This window comes from Stegodyphus dumicola, chromosome 3, assembly GCF_044657685.1.
Source record: "Stegodyphus dumicola isolate Sdum_Otavi_A_Nest chromosome 3, ASM4465768v1".
Taxonomy (NCBI): Eukaryota; Metazoa; Arthropoda; class Arachnida; order Araneae; family Eresidae; genus Stegodyphus; species Stegodyphus dumicola.
In genome coordinates this window covers 8,969,534-8,988,848 of record NC_140770.1, presented here as the reverse complement: position 1 = coordinate 8,988,848, position 19,315 = coordinate 8,969,534, and the positions used below count along the sequence as shown (strand labels likewise).

The following is a 19,315-nucleotide window of genomic DNA, read 5'->3' as shown; positions in this document are numbered from 1 at the left end:
ACAACTGATACATTCGATTTTTTGAAATATGGGTCTTTTGTTTACCCTTTTTTCCTTCATCCTTCTTTTCCCTGAACTTTGGGCGAGACTCATTTACCCGAGGTGCCACTGGAGTTTTAATAGGGAACTGAGCCAGGCAGTGGCTGAACTTCCATCAGATATGAACTCGATATCCATGAGATATTGCAATAGTATTAATATTACAGTGCATTTTAAATCGAATGTAGGGGTTTTTTTCTCTTTAAGAAATAGTAATTTGATAGTTCCCAATAGTTTATGTATGATTAATTTTTATTTATTGTGTACTTACTGTAACTCTGGAAATTAAATTACATTCATAATTTTCCTTTGTTGATTTTGAAAGATAAAATTAGTTGAGGAATGAATACATGAGCAAGTATGGTATTTAAATTTTTTGTAACTCTATCAATTCTAATATGTATTTCTCCCCAAATAAAGCAATTATTGTGAAACATTGCAACCATTACTATAATTAAATCTTCTCCTTCAATGGTACTTATTATGAAAAACAGGGTACAGATTCAGAAAACCGAGTCACATTTTACAAGTTAGCATTTAATTTATTTTATTACAAACTGAATCTTACTTAACACATACTTGGAATTTCTTACTTATAAACTAAAACTGAATTTTACTTTACAATTTATTAACTATGATACATGATGAGGAAGATGGATTGACAAAGATTCAAATCCTTCAATTAAACACATTTTATTTTGAAACATCACTGTGTACAAGTGCAGAAAAATGGCACATTCAGTGAACAGCTATCATGTGGCTGACTGACAAACTGACCGAGATTAACTCCACTCAGGGAAATCGAACATGCTACACCCTCTATTGCAAGAAGTTTGTTTGTTTATTGGGTGGTGCCATTGATTGACATTTTGGTGAACAATTTGATTTTTAGAATGCCCATTACATAAGTATTTCCCTGGTTAGATTTCCCTGGTTAGATAACTTAGTAAAGTGGAGATAATGAGTTGATTACTATGAAAAATAACTATAAAATTTTTTTTACATAAGAGTTGGTCGGTCACTGAATATGCTTAGCAAAACAAATTTTGATTGCACACATGAAAATGTAATATGAAAAGAGTATGCATTATGCATTTGATCATTTCACTGGACTAAATAAGAAGGAAAGGAAATGTTATGACAATTTATTATGAAAGTAACACAGCCCATTTTCACTACTAAATCTACTCATGATACAAAAATCTGCATTATACAGTCAAAAGTCGTTAATCCGGACTCTTCGGGACTTCGGCGATTCCGGATTATCGATTTTTCCGGATTATAGATCATCAGTTTAAATCGCTTAAGATGGCATGCAGAAATTCTAAAATTAAAAATATGAAACCATAATTTATGAAATAAAGAACAATTATGATCTAAAGGGTATCAACATTTACAAAAAAAAAAAAAAGCTTAATATTTATTTGTTTACTTTATTAAACATTTCTTTCAATGTAAGTTGTTTAAGTTGCTTCGTTTTATGTGATAATACTTTCTCTTTAATTCTATAAACAGACATAATTTTTTGTTCAGTTACAAAGTTCCGCTGTTCCAAGTCCTGTTAATTGCCGTGCCGAGAATACCGACTAACTTGTCAATCGAAATTTTTTCATTTTCACTAACCTCTCTGTCACATTCTTCATGTCTTTATCCATTTTTTGCAACAATTCCACTTTTTGTTTGATGGACATTGAAACATACTTTCGTTTTGTACGATCCTTTGGGAGCTCCAGATTCGGAAATTCTATTTGACGTGATCGAAAGTTCAAGTTTACTTTTATAGTATTGCTCTTACAGTCTGCAAAAAATAATAAGCCGGATCCAATTCGAAAATTAAGGAACAACGCAATCATCAACATTAACTGAAATAGATAATTAGATAATTTTAGCTTATACCGTTCCTTATACATAAAACGCGCACGCGAAAACGTATTCTGCGCTTGCGCACACGCAAATGCGCAGTCGTAAGAGGTCTTACGCGCACGCGTAAACACCTATGCGCATGTGTCAACGCGGCGCATGCGCAGAAAGTTTTCAGCTTTGAAGTCCGGATTATAGATCATTCCGGATTATGGGTGTACGAATTAACGACTTTTGATTGTATGATCTTTGTGATCACGCTGTTATTGAACTTTGCCACTTGAACTGATCTTGTGGTTTTATTCTGTCCTCTTTTTGGATTATCCACTATTTTAGCTGTAGACTCCTAGGCAGGAATTGTTGGCAGTATCATTAATTATGAAAGCTGCCTTCATTCTGTCCAAGAAATCACAACCTGCCCGTACTTTTGTATCAGTTTTCGTGGTTTTGTGTCATATTTCATGACAGGATTTCCATGTGGATCAGTATATAGCTGAGATAAGGGTGGAATGATTTTGTCTACATGAAGAGAAACATGTGCAGGTTTTTCATTCAGAATGCAAAAATATCTTTTCCTTAGCATATGCTGTATGATAAGGTTTTATGCAATTCATCCTTTCTTGTAACTGTCGAACAAAGTTAGAAGCCGAAACAGGTTGTTGCGTAGCATGTGCACACAAATCAGCTGGTAGTCGCAGAGATAATCTATACACACTTGAAGCCTTAAGGTCTGTTTTGATGGCAGCTCTGAGACACAGAAGAATTATTTGCAAAACTTTCTGTCCTTATGATTTTCATGAGCTTTTATTGATCTTTTTAACACTTGATGGAATTGTTCTACCAGACCATTTGCTTGTGGATGAAAAGCACTGGTTCTGATTCTCGTGGTTCCTATCAACTGGGTCAGCTGTCTAAAAAGGGAAGCCTCAAACTGTCATCCCTGATCTGTGGTTATAGTGGCGGCAGGACATCCAGAGTGAAATGTCCAACACTAAGCAGTGCACAAAAGATTGTTTCTGAATAAGTATTAGAAATTGGTATCAGGCTATCTTGTATACCTGTCGAAGATCGTGAGATAGTGTGTTTTCTCTTCCTATGGATGTAAAGGGTCAATGATATCAATGTGCAGGTGAGAGAACCTAGTGTCAGTTACTGTAAAGGTACCTAAAGATGTTTCTGTGTACTTGTGAATTTGACAGGCATTGCAACTTTTCATCCATTCTTTGTTGTTTTGCTTTGATCCATTCTTTGTTGTTTTGTTGATGTGTGGGCACACATACCTGGAATGGATAAACCGATATGTACCTGGTACATCAGGATGTGAGAGACCATGTGAGTTGTTGTACTGGCACTGGTTGTAATGCTTTCCTGGATCATCTCGTTGAGTGTCACTAAATGCCTTGAAGTGTAGAGCTGTCAAATTAGAAATAAGGCTGATTTCTATTCTGGAAATCTATATATGTACTATTGTGTTGTTTACTCCACTTATGCGGCAAATATCAGTGCAGAATTGTTCCCATTGATGTGGGCTGCATTTTTCCAGTTTTTGCTAAAATGCACAAACCAGTGTTTTTTTTTTTTTTTTTCTGTTTTGTTATTGGTGGTGTAAATGATCAAATTCCAACCTTCAACCACGTTCAAAATCACTTCACTGCAGTATATATTGCTAACAGTTCTCAATTATATGTGGAGTAGAGCTTCATCCTTCTGGAGATGACTGCTTTTAATAGACCAAATCCAACTGGACCTCGTGTCCATATTATGTGGTGACTCTGTATAACTTCAGACAGACCACATATGCTTGTCCTGGCGTCTGCCTTATCAACTGTCGATGGTGGGTTATATGCCTACAAAAGTCGCAGCGGATGATGGGCAATCAGGGCTCATTTCTGGAGAGGGAGAATGAGAAATATCTACCACATCCAAAGGAGGCAGCAAGTGTGCAAATTATCTATTCTTAGAAAGGGAGGTAGTGATGAAAAATAACAATATGGGACTCTTTTGAGACCCCTTAACTGGAATGAGTGTACGCTAAATCCTTTAACGAGGATCAACAGGAGAGCCATTCTGATGCCAGCAGCCATATTAATTTTAATATATAAAAATTTGCTTTTTATGTGATGTCATATAATTATACTTTAGTTTTAAAAGTTTATAGCTTATTGTAAAGTAATGTATATAAAAGTATGTAAATATAGATTTTTAAATTATTGAAAAATTACAGTTTGATGGAATTAATGGAGAGAAATCTTTTTAATCCCTCACTTTTAGAGAATTAGAATTTTAGTCTTAGCTTTTGTATTTTTTAATGCTTTAGAAAATTTGGCTGTTTGTTTTGATATTTCTGTCATTTGCAGCAAAAATGTTTTTTAACGAGGCTGCTTGACACATAACCCAAATATTTTCTCTAAAACTCAGTACTTTAAAACTTACTGAAGCACTTGATGATGGAGAAGTGCTCTTTGTTTGTGAATTGATTAACAAAACCAGTTCACGGTACTGAGCCAGCAAACAATGATTTATTTAAAAGAGCAGTAGCTCTTTTAGAATTAGCCTATCGAGACCTTTTATTAGAAGCATGCCAGGATGTTTCGATTCTCATTTTAGGGAAAAAAGTAATAATTATCCTATTATGTTAAAAGTGAGTTTAATTTTTATCATTTCCCAACATTCTGAGTAATTTTTATTATGGAATTTTATTGTTGGTTCTATGTAGAAAGGAGGTTTTATAGAATCTCCAAACTGCAGCTGAAAGAAATCAGTCTATGTAGTTAATGGTTTGATTGAGTTGATTCTCCCCATCCTACTGCTCATTTGATTCTCTCCACTTTTTACTCCATCCTTCCAGAATGTTCTTTGATTCACTCCCTGTTCTTTGATTCACTCACTCAGCAAGGTTATTACATTAGTGAGAGGTGAGTCATAAAAAAGAGGATTGATCCAGTCCATTGAGTGAATAGCTCTGATCTGATCCCATAAAAGAGCAGTTTTGTGCTCACCTTTTATGCCTAAGAAAATCAACACGAATTACAGTCAAATAATTGGAGATCTGTGTAATGAACTTCAAAGTGAAAAAGTAAACTGAAGATTTCATTTTAGTAACATTTTATAGATTATTTGTTATGTACTAAAATTTATCGGTAGGAATATTTTCTGTTTAGTGATTTTAAATATTTTTTTATTATGTTAAATTTCTGATTTATTGCAGGTCAGCAATGCACACGAAAAAAATGAAGCGTAAAGAAACTATATTTCCACAAGCAAAGTTAATTAATTTTCTGCAATCAAAAGGCAGAGAATATGAAAAAGAGGTAAACATTTGCAAATACCTTTCTAGTTTTAAATTGCAACAGTTATCTCATTGAACGAAACAAACAATTAATGTAATTTATATTTAAGATATGCAGTTGTGTATATTTCATTTTCTGGAGGGGATTATATTAGAAACTTTATTAACATTAAGTATTTTTATACAATATTTTTGTGTTCATTTATACTGTGTTTGTGGGAATTGTGGCATGAAATACATCACAAGTGTTAAATTTCTTAAATTATTATTTTTAACATTTAATTAGTTATTTGCCAAACTTCATTACAATCAGTCCTCTCTCATATGGTCTTTTGTGTTTTCATTTAATTACAAGAAAATATAGCTTGTAAAGGAAAGATATTTTGTATGTTTTTTGGCATGCTGCTATTTGATGACACCCACATCCAGTTCGCACGCACCCTTTCGCAAAAGAATCCATTTGTGTTACATCTTTATAAATCTAATTTGAATTATTTCCAAACTTTGAATTCTAATATTTTTTTTAATTTGTTTTTACATTAGAAAATATAAAATGAATTAGAAATCTCTAGAAATGTATTTAAAAGATCCAGTTTCATTCATTAGCTGAGAATGACTGTTTGACTTCTCAGTCTTTCTCAGAAATCTGTGCAAGTGTTAATGCAAATCTTAAACTTGTACGTGGATTACATTTTGATGTCTTCGGTATCTTTGTTAATTTTATAGCTATTTTTCTGCTATACTTAAATTTTGCATTTTATGTCAGATTTGTGAATTTTACTTGGAAAGAGCTTTACATCTTTAATTTTTTTTTATTACTGGGGAAAAAATTTTCATTTTTTTTAATATTGAAAGAATGATAAATTTGAAGAATAAAAATTTATAAATCTATATCGTATTTTAATAAACTAAATAAATTTAAATTTCAAAACAAGACAAATACTGTTTAGAGAATGCCATCAGACAAGTACTTTAAATTCTAAAATTTTCACTTTCTGAATCTTGCATCATTTATCATTATCTCCAGTCACATATTTCTCAACTGTTTGACTAAAAAGATTGCATGTTAGCAAATCCTGGAAAATACAGGGGTGTCGACAAATTACTTGCACAGAAAAAAAGCAGATGTTGCAGACCTCTAAATCAAGTACATGTGGTTTTACAGAGAGAAAGTAAGTGTTAGTTTCATGGCTATAGGAAATTATTTATCCAAGTTTTGTACCCCTTCTCATTTTTTACCTGAGGCAAATGCTCTCACTTCTTGAGGTAATTTGATAAAGTCATTTGTAAATATATTTTGTAAGCAAACTTTTCAGTGATTCCTGAAGTTGTGGTCTCCATATTTCTGATTCAGTGTCCATTGTTTACTGAAGCTCCCTTCCCCAAACTTTTGAAAATTCTGCAAACGTGAATACAAGGTTGTTATTGTGATTTTGATTGTCACATTGGCGTGTTTCTCTTCTATTCTACTTTATAAAGTGTCAAACATTATTCAAATTAGAATAAATCAAGAGCATTATTTGTGAAGTCACCTAAATGATATACACAAAAATTACAAAATGATGCTTAAATGCAAAATAGCTTATTATTATAAATAATTGTTAAAATATTATTATAAAATTATAAAAATATAAAAATTTGTAGCTTATGGAACTAAAAAATGATAAACTGTAATTTTTACTTTTAATTCTTAAAATTTAAAAATTAAATTAATAATTTGAAAATTTAAAAAATATTTTTCATTATTATTTTTTACTGTCGTTAAATGAAATTAAAACTTGTAATTGAATACGAATTAAGGGGGGTGAAATAAATATAGCATTAAACTGTTTTGTAAAATTTTTACTTAGTTACTACTTATTTTTTATTTAGCAAAACTGTTTACTAAATTTTACTTTTGAAAATGCTTGAAAACTAGCATTACCGTAAAACTGATTACATTCCTACAAAATCAATATTTTTTATATATATTTCATATCAATATGACAATGCTATAGAAATTATGCATTACTTTGAATGCTGAAAAAAAGCTTAATATCGGATGTTTTATTACTTACAGATATGCTGTATCAGTTTGTGAGTTTTTATATATGTATTTTTAGCAATTTGCTGAAGACTCCACATGAAGCACAAAATTCCTTGCTGATATTAGGAAGCTACATGTATAAAAGTATGAAGTGTTATGCTTGCTTAGATTCTGTGCATTTTGGCTGACCTGCTGCAAAATCTAGAAGTAAGTAATATATAAATAGTTTAAAATGATACCTAAATTATTGATAGCAGTATAACAGAGCTGCCAATTCTCTCGCTTTTACTAGGAGACTCCCAGTTTTTCGATACATCTCTTGGTCTTTTGTTAGATCACCAAATCTGTCGGTTTTTAATTTTGAACCAACACTAATGAAAGTGTTTTGCAGCAAATAAAATTTGCGAAGTTCAAGTTTTATTATTGAATTAATGAAGTTTAGACTGTGCAAATTTAATTCCCCCATCTCTAGTTATTTTCAAGATAACTTTTTGTACTAAATTTTGATTGATCTCAATTGTCTTAATCTATTGTTAGGCATTTATAGAATTTTATGTGAAGATTCAAGCAATGTTTAATCAGTAAATATTTTTGTATAATTTTGTTTTAATATATATATATGGAGTCATTAGGTACATTTTGGAACAAGGAACACAAAAAATGTGCAATACTTTTATGGGGATTTGAATGGTAGACTTTCCAAATTCTGGCCATATATGTTTCCAGTTACACCAGGAAAGCACCGGGGGGTTTGAACCTAGTTGCCAGATCCTTGTTGTGAAGAACTATTATTCATGTTTTAATTTGTATCACCGTAAAGCAATTTTTTAATTTTTAGTGGCAGGAAATATAAAAAATATACATTGCCTTCATCAAGCTTTGAAGTTTGGATGTTCCAATTACTAGTCAGATAGGCCTCTAATTACACTATGAACAATAAGGAAGGTATCTTACAAATATATGGCACTTTAACTATGCTTATCCACAGAACAGTATGTACATTAATTTTATTTTTACCATATTTAAAAGCACTTTGATAAATTAAAGCTTTTCTCACTTATTCAGAATTTTCTCAACATGAAAATGTAAGATAATTGCAAAATGAAATTAGCAAAAGAATATAAAATTTAGAATATGTATTTAAATATTAATATATTTTATGTCAAAATCATTGTAAATAGTTGAATAAACAGAATCATGTTATAAGGGGAATTAGAATCATTTTTTAGTTCTTTTAAAATGGTGCCACTGTACAGCATGAAAACCTTCCAGAAATTCCCAGTTTTGGGTTGGTGAACATCCTAGTTTATTGGCAGCTATGAGTAAAATATGTATTATGGAAATTAAAAAAATTTATAATATACATGAAAAGAATCATAATAATGCTTACATAGGAATATGTAATTGACGAATTATGTAATATTACTCATACATTCTCTTTCAGATATGTCACTTTTCTTATCTTTCAGAAAACTGACACTTAAGAGGTCAAAATGTTCATGCAACTTTTAACAGTACCTCAAAGAAATGTTTCAGTTTTCAGTTAGCATTAAATCCTTTCCATTGTGGCTTAAGATCATAAACATTAAGAACACATTGTTGCTATTCAGCTGTGCACAACATTTTTATTTTTAAAAATAACATTATAATTTCATATGAAATTAATGTCATAAAATCCCTTTCACCGAAAAGCACAAAAAAGTGAATTCTTGAAAGATTATTTTACATACGCTTTTTAGTAATTTGCAATAAGTGTTATTTTATAGCCTTGTGTCATAAGTAAAAAATATGTTTCTAAGACCATATACTGTTATTGATTGCAAAATTTCTAACTTTACTCCTTTGCTGTATTATTACTTACAGTCAAAAGTCGTTAATCCGGACTCGTCGGGACTTCGGCGATTCCAGATTATCGAATTTTCCGGATCATAGATCTTCAGTTTAAATCTGGTAAGATGGCATGCAGAAATTATAAAATTAAAAATATGAAACCGTAATTTATGAAATAAAGAGCAATTATGATCTAAAGGGTATCAAAATTTACAAAAAAAAAAAAAAAAAAAACTTAATATTTATTTGTTTACTTTAATAAACATTTCTTTCAATGTAAGTTGTTAAGTTGCTTCGTTTTATGTGATAATACTTTCTCTTTAATTCTATAAACAGATGTAATTTCTTGTTCAGTTACAAAGTTCCGCTATTCAAGTCCTATAATTGCTGTGTCGAGAATACCAACTAATTTGTCAATTGAAATTTTTTCATTTTCAATAACCTCTGTGTCACTTTCTTCACTATCGGAAGCGAATTATAATGACGAGGAATTTGGTTTAAATCATATCAAAGACGGAGTGCATCGAGATGAAGTACTACATTTAGTAAGGAATTATAAGCCATATAAAATAAAAACATCTGCCCTGAAGATAAAGATAGTGCTGACAGATCAACTTCCAATTCATAATCGTGAGTTCAAGCTTACTTTTATAAAATTGCTCTAACAGTCTGCAAAAAATAATAAGCCAAATCCAATTCGAAGATTAAGGAACAACAAAATCTGCAACATTAACTGAATTAGATAATTTTAGCTTAGCTTATACCGTCCGTTATACATTAAATGCGCATGCGTAAACATATTATGTGCATGCACACATGCATATTCGCAGCCATAAAGGTCTTATGCACATGCGTAAACGCCTATGTGCTTGCGTCAACGCGACGCATGCGCAGAAAGTTTGTAGCTTTGAGGTCCGGATCATGGGTGTCCGAATTAACGACTTTTGACTGTATTTAACTTCTGTTATATTATTATTTAATTTTACTTCTGTTGTTATATTATTGCCTGTATCCAAAATAAAAATCAGATAATGGTGATGACATTTTTTAGTAAACTCCAGCTTGCAATACTCTGTCTCTCTTTTTCCTTACTAATTTATTCAAAATGAGTTATTTCAAACAATCAATTACAATGCATAGTAATGTACATTTTGAATTGAATTTGTAATATGCATTTATTAATATTTTGCTATTTTTCTGTTTATACTAACTTGCATTACAAAAATGTTACAATACTGAAGCTTTTAAAATTGAATTTTTTAAAGTGAATTTTAATATTTAACAATAAAGGTCAACTTCCTGAGTTTGCAGTTGCTAATAGTATTTTAAGAAGAAAATGTAATAGTTGTATGATATTTTAATCTTTTTGAATTGAACAAGAATTTCTTTTTTCTTTAATAATAAACCTCTTTTTTAGATGTTAGATTATACACTGGTATTCAGACTGAATTTTCTTTTAATGTACATATTTACAACTTACCATTTTATACTAAAGTTGAAACTCTTGGATGCACTAGAATGCATATTTATTCACATGTTTGTTATGTAATTACAATTATGATTAACACTGTACTTCTTCCTATGGGATGAAAGCATCTTAATATAAGTTAGCTGCATAATTATATTGTAACTACATCTTTCTAATTTTCTCAATCTTTCTGGCATTGTTATGACTGTGTAAGACTGCTTTGGAACAAAAGAAGAATTATATTATTATTATTATTATTGTAATTAAATTATGAAACAGTGTTATTTAATTTTATTCAGTTAATGTTATGTTCTTCTTATGGATAAAAATGAAAGGCCAAATAAAATCAATAGAATTGTGAAACAAGTTAGCACTAAATTATTTTTAATGTCAGTTATTGAAAAATGTGTTTTATTTTTTCAATACTATTGATATTCCTGTCACTAACTAAAAAAATATTTTTGATGTATACTGAACTTTTAGAAACTTACATAGATTATTTCAATATATATATAAAAGCTATAGCCCTTGAATGAAATACATTTTCCAATAAACTAATAAATTTTCATGCCTTTCATTTGGATTTTGCCTGTGTACATGTTAATATGTTATACTGTATGATCTTATTTCCTATCTGTTTGCTATGCTGGTTCGCTGTGATACGTAAAATAATTTATCGTAGGTTTTGTGTGATATTTTTCTGCACTTGTTGCATCAGTACATGGAGAATTGAGGGTTCATTCTATGACTATTGATGGAGCTGTCACATGTTTTGCTCCATTCCATAGTGTAAATTATCTCAAGGGTCTTTTTGTATTTCTATAAATACGTAGGACTTTTTTAAAAAATTTTTAGATGTATATTTTTTTCCTGTGTAATTTGTTTCAATTATTGTTGATTGTAAAATAACGAAATTTTTGTGCTTAGATTTTCTCAAAAAAAAAAAAAAAAAAAAAAAAAAAAGTAGATAATAAGAAACAAGAAAATATGAATAAAAATCTGTTTAGCAGAAATTTAATGTTGCAGACATATAATGGCAATGCTTAGAGAATAAATTTGAAAGTTTCATTAGAAAAACCCTATTTGTCCATTTTAACTGTTTACTGAATGAAGTAATGTTGTAGTTTGTTCTAAAATGTTTAAAATTGAGTGTTAATCTAGGATTAAATTGTTATATAAAGAAGGTTCATCCTATACTACCGAGAAAAAATGGATAAAATGATTTCACTTGGAGATCAATGTAAAGAATATGATTCTTCCGAGGTTTGATCATTAAATTTATTGACATCCGAAAATATTGTTTGTGCACAGGAGGAAATATTGAGTAATAAGAGATTAAAAGTGAGGGAGGTTCAAAATTGGATCCATCTTGGAGGGGGGAAAAAGATATGAGCTGAGCAGTTTACATGGAAGCATTCACATAAAAAAAAGTTTGTGCAACAGTGTTCTGTACCTCGATTTCTTTTGTCTGTTCCAAAACTGTAATGTGTCAGTGTAATTAAGAAACAGCAGTCTTGACTACATCTCTTTGAGCCTGGATTTAGCTACAAATGGTTATTATCTATTCTTTAAAATGAAACTTAAACTTCATGGAAAGAGTTTAATTCTCTAAGCAGTCAAAGATTTAACCCAAAACCCTAAAATTTCCTAAATACAAACATGCCATGAATAAATGGCATTTTCTTGATTATAATTTCAAAATGATCCTCCTCCTCTGTACTTTGAATTTGTTTCTTCCAAAATATAAAACTTAATTGTACAGTTTCAAGATGCCAGTCTGTGTGCTTAAAAGTCAGCTTTATAATTTAATTTCATAATAGCCTCTTAATTCCTCATTTTTAATTTGGGTATTTCTTCCCTGTATTCTAAAAATCGTAATAACTTTTGCGGACTGTGCAATTCGAGATCAAGGAATTGGAATTGTCTCCAGCGCACGAGACTTTGTATCGGAAATTCTAAAGATATGGTCATTTTAAAATTATTTTGTGATAATGCTGTTGAATTGAATTTTATGGTTTATTTGCAAAGAACATGATATTTAATAAATAAAGGTAACACACAAAACTTTATAAAAAAAGACCCTTTGGGCATAATATAAAATCTGAAAGCTTTCAAAATTTTTTTTTTATTTATTAGTAAATGTAACTTGAATATATTTTGCAAGTTAGGGCGAATTATATGTTTGCAGAAATATCTTGTACAATTTTGAGAATAGCAACTTTTAAGGATATTAATTTTTTTGGTGCAACAATGAAATAATATGGCTGTTCTAAAAATATTAAACACAAAGATAAATACATGAAGAAATGATAAATAAATCATAAGTATATCTATTAAATATTAACATATAAAACTGTGAAAGTGAAAAACACTTATAAACCTTTTACACATATTGTTAATTAATAAGAGAATAGATTTGATAAAAAAATTTTTAATCTTATGCTTGGTTGAATGATAATACACCTAAAAAATATTTTTATTTGGTCAGTGGGCATTGCATTTCTCTAAAATTCTTGAGTTTGTTTATAATTATTTATACATTTCATCTTACTAGATTTAAATTGATAATTTAAAATTTGAAAATTTTCAAAACCTAGAACTGCTGAAATCCAGATGATTCTGGATTTTGGTGTTTGTACTGCATTAAAATTAGAGTATCAGGCTAAAAAACTGTTGGATCTACTTAGTATGATGCACATTGTATCTTATGAATCTTGTACCTTCGTTAAAGTAATTGCATATGTCCATGCACTAATATTTCTTTCTAATATTATACATTGAAATGATTGATTCTGTATTTGCACACACCATTTCTTTCTTAACTCCCCCCTTTTTTTTTACTGCATGATTATGTATTTGAAACATCTACAAATAATCCTGATACTTCTTAATAATTATCGTTTTTGTATTTGGAGGAGCAGTTTGCAGTTCTGTGAAAGAAATTCTTGGACAGATTATGTTTCAAAGAGTTCCTTCTGTATTCTGGAATTTATGTATGTGTGTATGCAAATAGAGTTTCTTACATAAATCATTTAATTTTTCTAATAATTGACATTTTTATTTTAGGAAGAACTTTGAATATGTGTCCTCCTCACTCATTTCAATTCCGATGCCCCCTGGCCTGTTTGTAAAGTACCTCTGTGATATACTCTTCATTTCATCAGTTACGAAGCAAATTGGAAACAAAAGCAGAAACACCCAGAAATAAAGGCATAATGTATAATTACAAGTGACACGGAGAGCAGGAAACTTGTTTGATTTAATAAAGATGAAAAAGAATGTGAAACCATAGAAAGAAGTATGATTTTATTTTAAGTATTCTACATTATGCAATATACTAAACATTAAATTTGCTTATATTAAATTTAATTATTATAATTTACTTACTTAATTATTACTTTATTAATTTATAATTTACTTATATTAAATTTAAGATTTTTATATTTACTAGTACAATGATTTTATATTTACTAAGATGTATATTTATTATTTTAAATTTTAATACTTAACTAATGTTGCATTTTAATTTAATAAATATTTTATGTTAGTTATTCAACACTGACCTTAATTTTCTTATATAGTTTCTTTCTTTCTTTTCCTTTATTCTAGTGGTATTTATGCATTAGCACTACTTTTTTTGTAGAAGAAAAAGAATGACGTATTTTTCTTCTGTATAGATGAAAAAAATATTAAATGTGTACATATTTTACATTTTTATTAAGTATTTACCCTGAAAAATCGATCAATGAAACTAATTACATGCAGGGTTTTGGTCCTTTTGTTCTGGTCAAAATTTCGTTCTTTCAGAAGCGTGAAAATTCATTACTTTGAGAAAAGATTCATAGCATTATTTCCTTTAGCTGAAAAAATCTGTGTTCCTGGATAAATTTTGTCATAATTTCTCAAGTTGCAGACAAATCCCGTAAACATACATTTTAAACTTGAGCTTGGATTAAAAAAAAAAAAAATTCGAGAGCTTTCAGATTTTGTATTATGCCCAAAAGGACTTTTTTTTAACTTTTTGTATGCTACCTTTATTTATTAAATATCATGTTCTTCATACTTAAACCACACAAAATTCATTTCAACAGCAGTACAGAACAAAGTCCAAAATCCGGACTTGTCGAGACTTCAGTGATTCGGGATTTTTTCAGATATTAGATCATCAATTTAAATCTAGTAAGATGGCAAGTAGAAATTATAAAATTAAAAATATGAAATCGTGATTTATGAAATAATCAAGTATTTATGATCTAAAGGGTATCAAAATTTACAAAAAAAAAAAAAAAAAAAAAGCTTAATATTTATTTGTTTACCTTATTAAAAATTTTTTTCAATGTAAGTTGTTTAAATTGCTTCGTTTTTTGTGATAATACTTTCTTTTTAATTCTGTAGACAGACATAATCTCTTGTTTAGTTACATTGTTGAAGTCTTGTAATTGCTGTTTCGGGAATTCCGACTAGCTTGTCAAATGAAATTTTTTCGTTTTCAGTAACAAACTTCTCTGTCTCTTTCTTCACTATCGGTAGCGGTATTTTTTAGATCTAGAGCCGTCATACTACAAATTTTGCCATCCATTATTTGATTGATAATTAAGGAGCATTGTCATCATAATGAAAAATTTCTTTTATATTATCTTCATTTATTACCTACCGCTTCTCCACGTTTTTTTACAAAATCCGTTAATTAGAAAATTTCACCTTTGTTTTGCAATATCCGAAAACCTTTAAAATTTGCAACTATCATCATCAAATTTAGCTACCGTTCCCTACACATATTGGCTATGCATCATGAGCTTGGCGACTAACGACAAGTTCTTCTGTTAAATTTTACCTTGCTTCTATTGCACAGAGACAATTAAGCCTGAATTGTATTAGTTATTTATTATACTTATGTCTATTTCTTGCACATGCTTAAGGCTTATCAGAATTCTGAATTAATAAATTCCCACATATACTTAAGCCTTATTGAGGGCTGGCACAAGTTGTCATATTTTGATAAACATGCAGTGATTAAAGGAAAGTATAATAAATAATGATTCGCCAGTTTGGCGTCAGATCAGCGATGTATCTATGTGAAATGTTTCGGTTTGAGATATGTGTCAAGCAGATACACGGCAAGGAGCCAACTTGCTGATCGTACAAATTTATGCTAAAATGATTGTTTCTTCAATAAAAAGGTATTTTATTTAGTGTCAAAGTGAAATTAATCGGGACTCTCCAGATGTTTTATTATGCGTGGAGAGGGAATCAAATGTGCTTGCATAAAGCTTACAAGAAAAAACGTTGTTGTTGGTTTTGAGGTCCGGATAATGGATGTCTGGATTTCAGACTTTGTACTGTATCACAAAATATTTAAAAACAGTCTATCTTTAGAATTCCGATACACAGCCTCGCGTGCTGGAGATAAAAAAAAAATTTGTTGCCATTATTCGCCTTGAAATTGTTGAGTTTGTTAATCAAAAATTTGTTAAAGTTTTACAAAATTTGAAATAGATAAAAAAATATATTCAAAATTTCAGGTTCTAAGTGCCCATGTTCCTTGGAGGACTATGTTATTCAAAATTGGATGGCTCTATGTACCATCATTTTTTCACAATGCGAGAAATATTCATGCAGATTCTTCATTATTTAATTTTTTTAAATATAATACATGAACAATATTTGGTGGCAACAGTCTGAAAACTGAATCAACACAGACTGTGAAATGACGCAAAATGCCGTTTTGAGACTAATACCCCTTTGGGATATAAAACATCACAGTTTGTCCATTAAAACTTGGAATATAATGAAGTGAATGCACACAAAAAATGGCAATCTTGTTTATTAGGAATTTTTATGTGCATGATTACCATCTTATTTTGAAACTTTGATGGTTTTTACTAAGGTGCGTATGTTATTACATAGTTATTTCTCTAGCATTATATTTATGCTAAATTTCATAGGGGCATTTTTCTGTTAAACTCCTACTATGAATTCTTAGTGCCATATTTCCTTCCCCCGCTCCATGCCTTTGCCTTGAATGCTACATGCTTTTGCTTTCTGCTAGTTTCATTCTTGAAACCTTTTCTGAAAATAGGAAATAGAAAGAAAAACAATAATAGTTATTTTTAATCAATGTGAATTTCATTATATTTTTTCATCAGCAGATACTTTTATGTGCATACATAATACCTTTTGCTTTTGGAGTTTTTTTTTTTTTTTTTAAATCTTTTACTTTTTATTTTGGAAGTTAAAAACAGTAACTCAAAACAGATTCGAGTTTTCCTTTTATATTGGGATATGTTAATTGAAGTTCTTTAATTTCGTTTATTTGTTTTCACTCATATTATAATTATTTTACAACAATTACCATTTTTATTTCTTTGCTAGTATTTAATTATTTGTTTAATATGATATCTTGTTACTTAATATTGTCAAAATAAATATTCTAATTAAAAATCGGTTGTTTTTCAAACAGCAGCATTTGTTTAAATACTTAATATCATAATACGTTTGTCTCAAAACATTGTTGTAATCATTCATTAATACATTTGGGTTTGTTATATAAATTTATGGCTTTGATAAATTTAATTTGTTGTCCCCCCCAGGATCTTGCATTAAAAACAACATTGAATTTATTTTTTATTGGAAATAATATCTTGAGGCCAATGACTAATATATTATCATTACTATCATAATCATAATCGCAGTCGAATGTCATGTTTTTTTGTTAGTCCATAGTTAAGTTTGTATTTATTATATTGGTAGACTCTGAACAGCTTTTTAACCCAAAAAGGGGCTGTTAGTCTCAAAATGGCATTTTGCTTTGGTTCACTATAAATAATGTATCACTTTTCAAATTGTTGCCATCAGATATTATCAACATTTATTACTTTTAAAGAAATTAAATAATAAGGAATCTGCATGCAATATAAGTATGTTCCTCACATTGTGAAAAAACAATGGTATGTAGAGCCATCAAATTTTTAATAATGTAGTCTTGCACTTGAACATGTGCACCTGGAGGCTTGAATTTTGAATTTGTCTTATTATTTATTTCATGTTTTATAAAACTTTAATGAATTTTTGATTAACAAACTCAATGATTTGAAAGTGAGCACTAGCATCACTGTTTGAAATAAGCTATTATCCCCAGCATGTGAGGCTCTGGCCATTTGGAAAAATATATGCTAAATAGCTTTCAATTTTAATTAACAAACTGCAAATATGTGTTGCTGTGGCCAGAAATAATTTTTTTTTTTTAAATTTTTTTTTTATCTTCTGTGTGCCAGCACGTTGCCATCCAGTAAAGCCTAAGATACTTTCAAATTTAAATTGGAATGTTATTACTTAACTAAGGGATTTAAAAGCAATAAACACATTTTGTAATATTTTTTTCTGGTTTTCAATATGATTGATATAAATAAACTTGTATTAAAATTGTGAGATGTCTAATTAGAAACATTCAACATTTTAATGAAATTACACCAGCTGCATTCATTAAAATCATTATGTACATTTTGTTTTTTATGAAAACTGTTTTAGGCAGCCTGCTGTGTGAGCAGTTAGTTTTTAAAGAAATAATATAGCAAATATAAAAATATGCATGTAACACGCTATTGGGAATTCTAAACGATCTGTTGTTTTTAAAATATTTTGTCATTTTGCTGTGGAATTGAATTTTATGTGGTGTAAGTGAAAAGAATGTGTTATTTAATAAATAAAGTTAAGACATGAAAAGTTAATAATAAAAAGACCCCAAAAAATTATTAGCCATTTTACTAAAAAAAAAAAAAAAAAAAAAAAAAACTGAATATATTATGAACTGAGAAAAGACTGAAAAAATATTAAAATGTATGCCAACATTTAACACTTCATAGCTGTATTCACCAAATGGACATGCTATACAGCTTTTAAAAAATTACAATTTTATTGTTGAACTGTATGTAGTGTAAATGCAGCGAAAACAATACTTAGTAATAAAGCTAAAAGGAGTAAAAAAAAAACGAGAGAGAGAGTTAGTGGGAGTGGGTGCCATAACAAACTGGTAGAATATGAGCTCAGGGAGAGCATAAAAACCATAACAATTCCTTTAGGGTGACCGTTAAATCTGAAACCTTTCAGATTTTTTTTTCATTGCTATTACAGTACAAAGTTCGAGATCTAGACATCCGATATCCGGACTGACCCAAAATCTGGACCTCAAAACCGCCAACAATTTTTTTTTAATAAATGCTTTACGCATGTGCATTTGATTTTCCCCCCTGTAGGTAAAACATGTGGAAAGTCCCGATTCTTAATTTCCTTTCAGCACTAAACAAATACCTTGTTATTGAAGAAATAATTTAGCATAAATTTGTGTGAGCAATAGTTTGGCTCCGTAGCTTCCATCTCAAACTGAAACATTCTACAGTCAAAAGTTGTTAATCTGGACTCGTCGGGACTTCGGCGATTACGGATTATTGATTATTCTGGATTATAGATCGTCAGTTTAAATCTGGTAAGATAGCATGCAGAAATTATAAAATTAAAAATATTAAACCGTAATTTATGAAATAAAGAACAATTATGATCTAAAGCGTATCAAAATTTACAAAAAAAAAAAAAAAAAAAAAAAAAAAAGAGCTTAATATTTATTTGTTTACTTTATTAAACATTTCTTTCAATGTAAGTTGTTTAAGTTGCTTCGTTTTTTATGTGATAATAAATTCTTTTTAATTCTATAAGCAGACATAATTTCTTGTTCAGTTACAAAGTTCCGCTGTTCAAGTCCTATAATTCCTGTGTCTACCAACTAATTTGTCAATCGAAATTTTTTCGT

The 19,315-nt window shown here is 29.6% G+C and overlaps 1 protein-coding gene and 1 long non-coding RNA gene across 6 annotated transcripts in view; one reads left to right on the top strand and one right to left on the bottom strand.

Annotated features, from left to right (window-relative positions):
• The window catches only part of LOC118204970 (uncharacterized), a 48,101-nt gene that overhangs the window by 9,180 nt on the left and 19,606 nt on the right, over positions 1 to 19,315 (top strand). For all 5 annotated transcript variants that reach the window (XM_085812552.1, XM_085812550.1, XM_085812551.1 and 2 more), the window contains exons 2-4: positions 5,108 to 5,210; positions 7,291 to 7,421; positions 13,579 to 13,810. Coding sequence is in view for 1 of the 5 variants with exons in the window: in XM_085812554.1 (XP_085668680.1) it covers positions 5,108 to 5,210; positions 7,291 to 7,314 (127 nt within the window). In the remaining 4 variants the exon portion in view is untranslated. The remainder of the gene's footprint in view (positions 1 to 5,107; positions 5,211 to 7,290; positions 7,422 to 13,578; positions 13,811 to 19,315) is intronic.
• Positions 16,427 to 19,315, bottom strand: part of LOC118191003 (uncharacterized) — a 77,775-nt gene continuing 74,886 nt past the window's right edge. The window contains exon 11 of the long non-coding RNA XR_015040127.1: positions 16,427 to 16,581. This is a non-coding gene — a long non-coding RNA (uncharacterized LOC118191003). The remainder of the gene's footprint in view (positions 16,582 to 19,315) is intronic.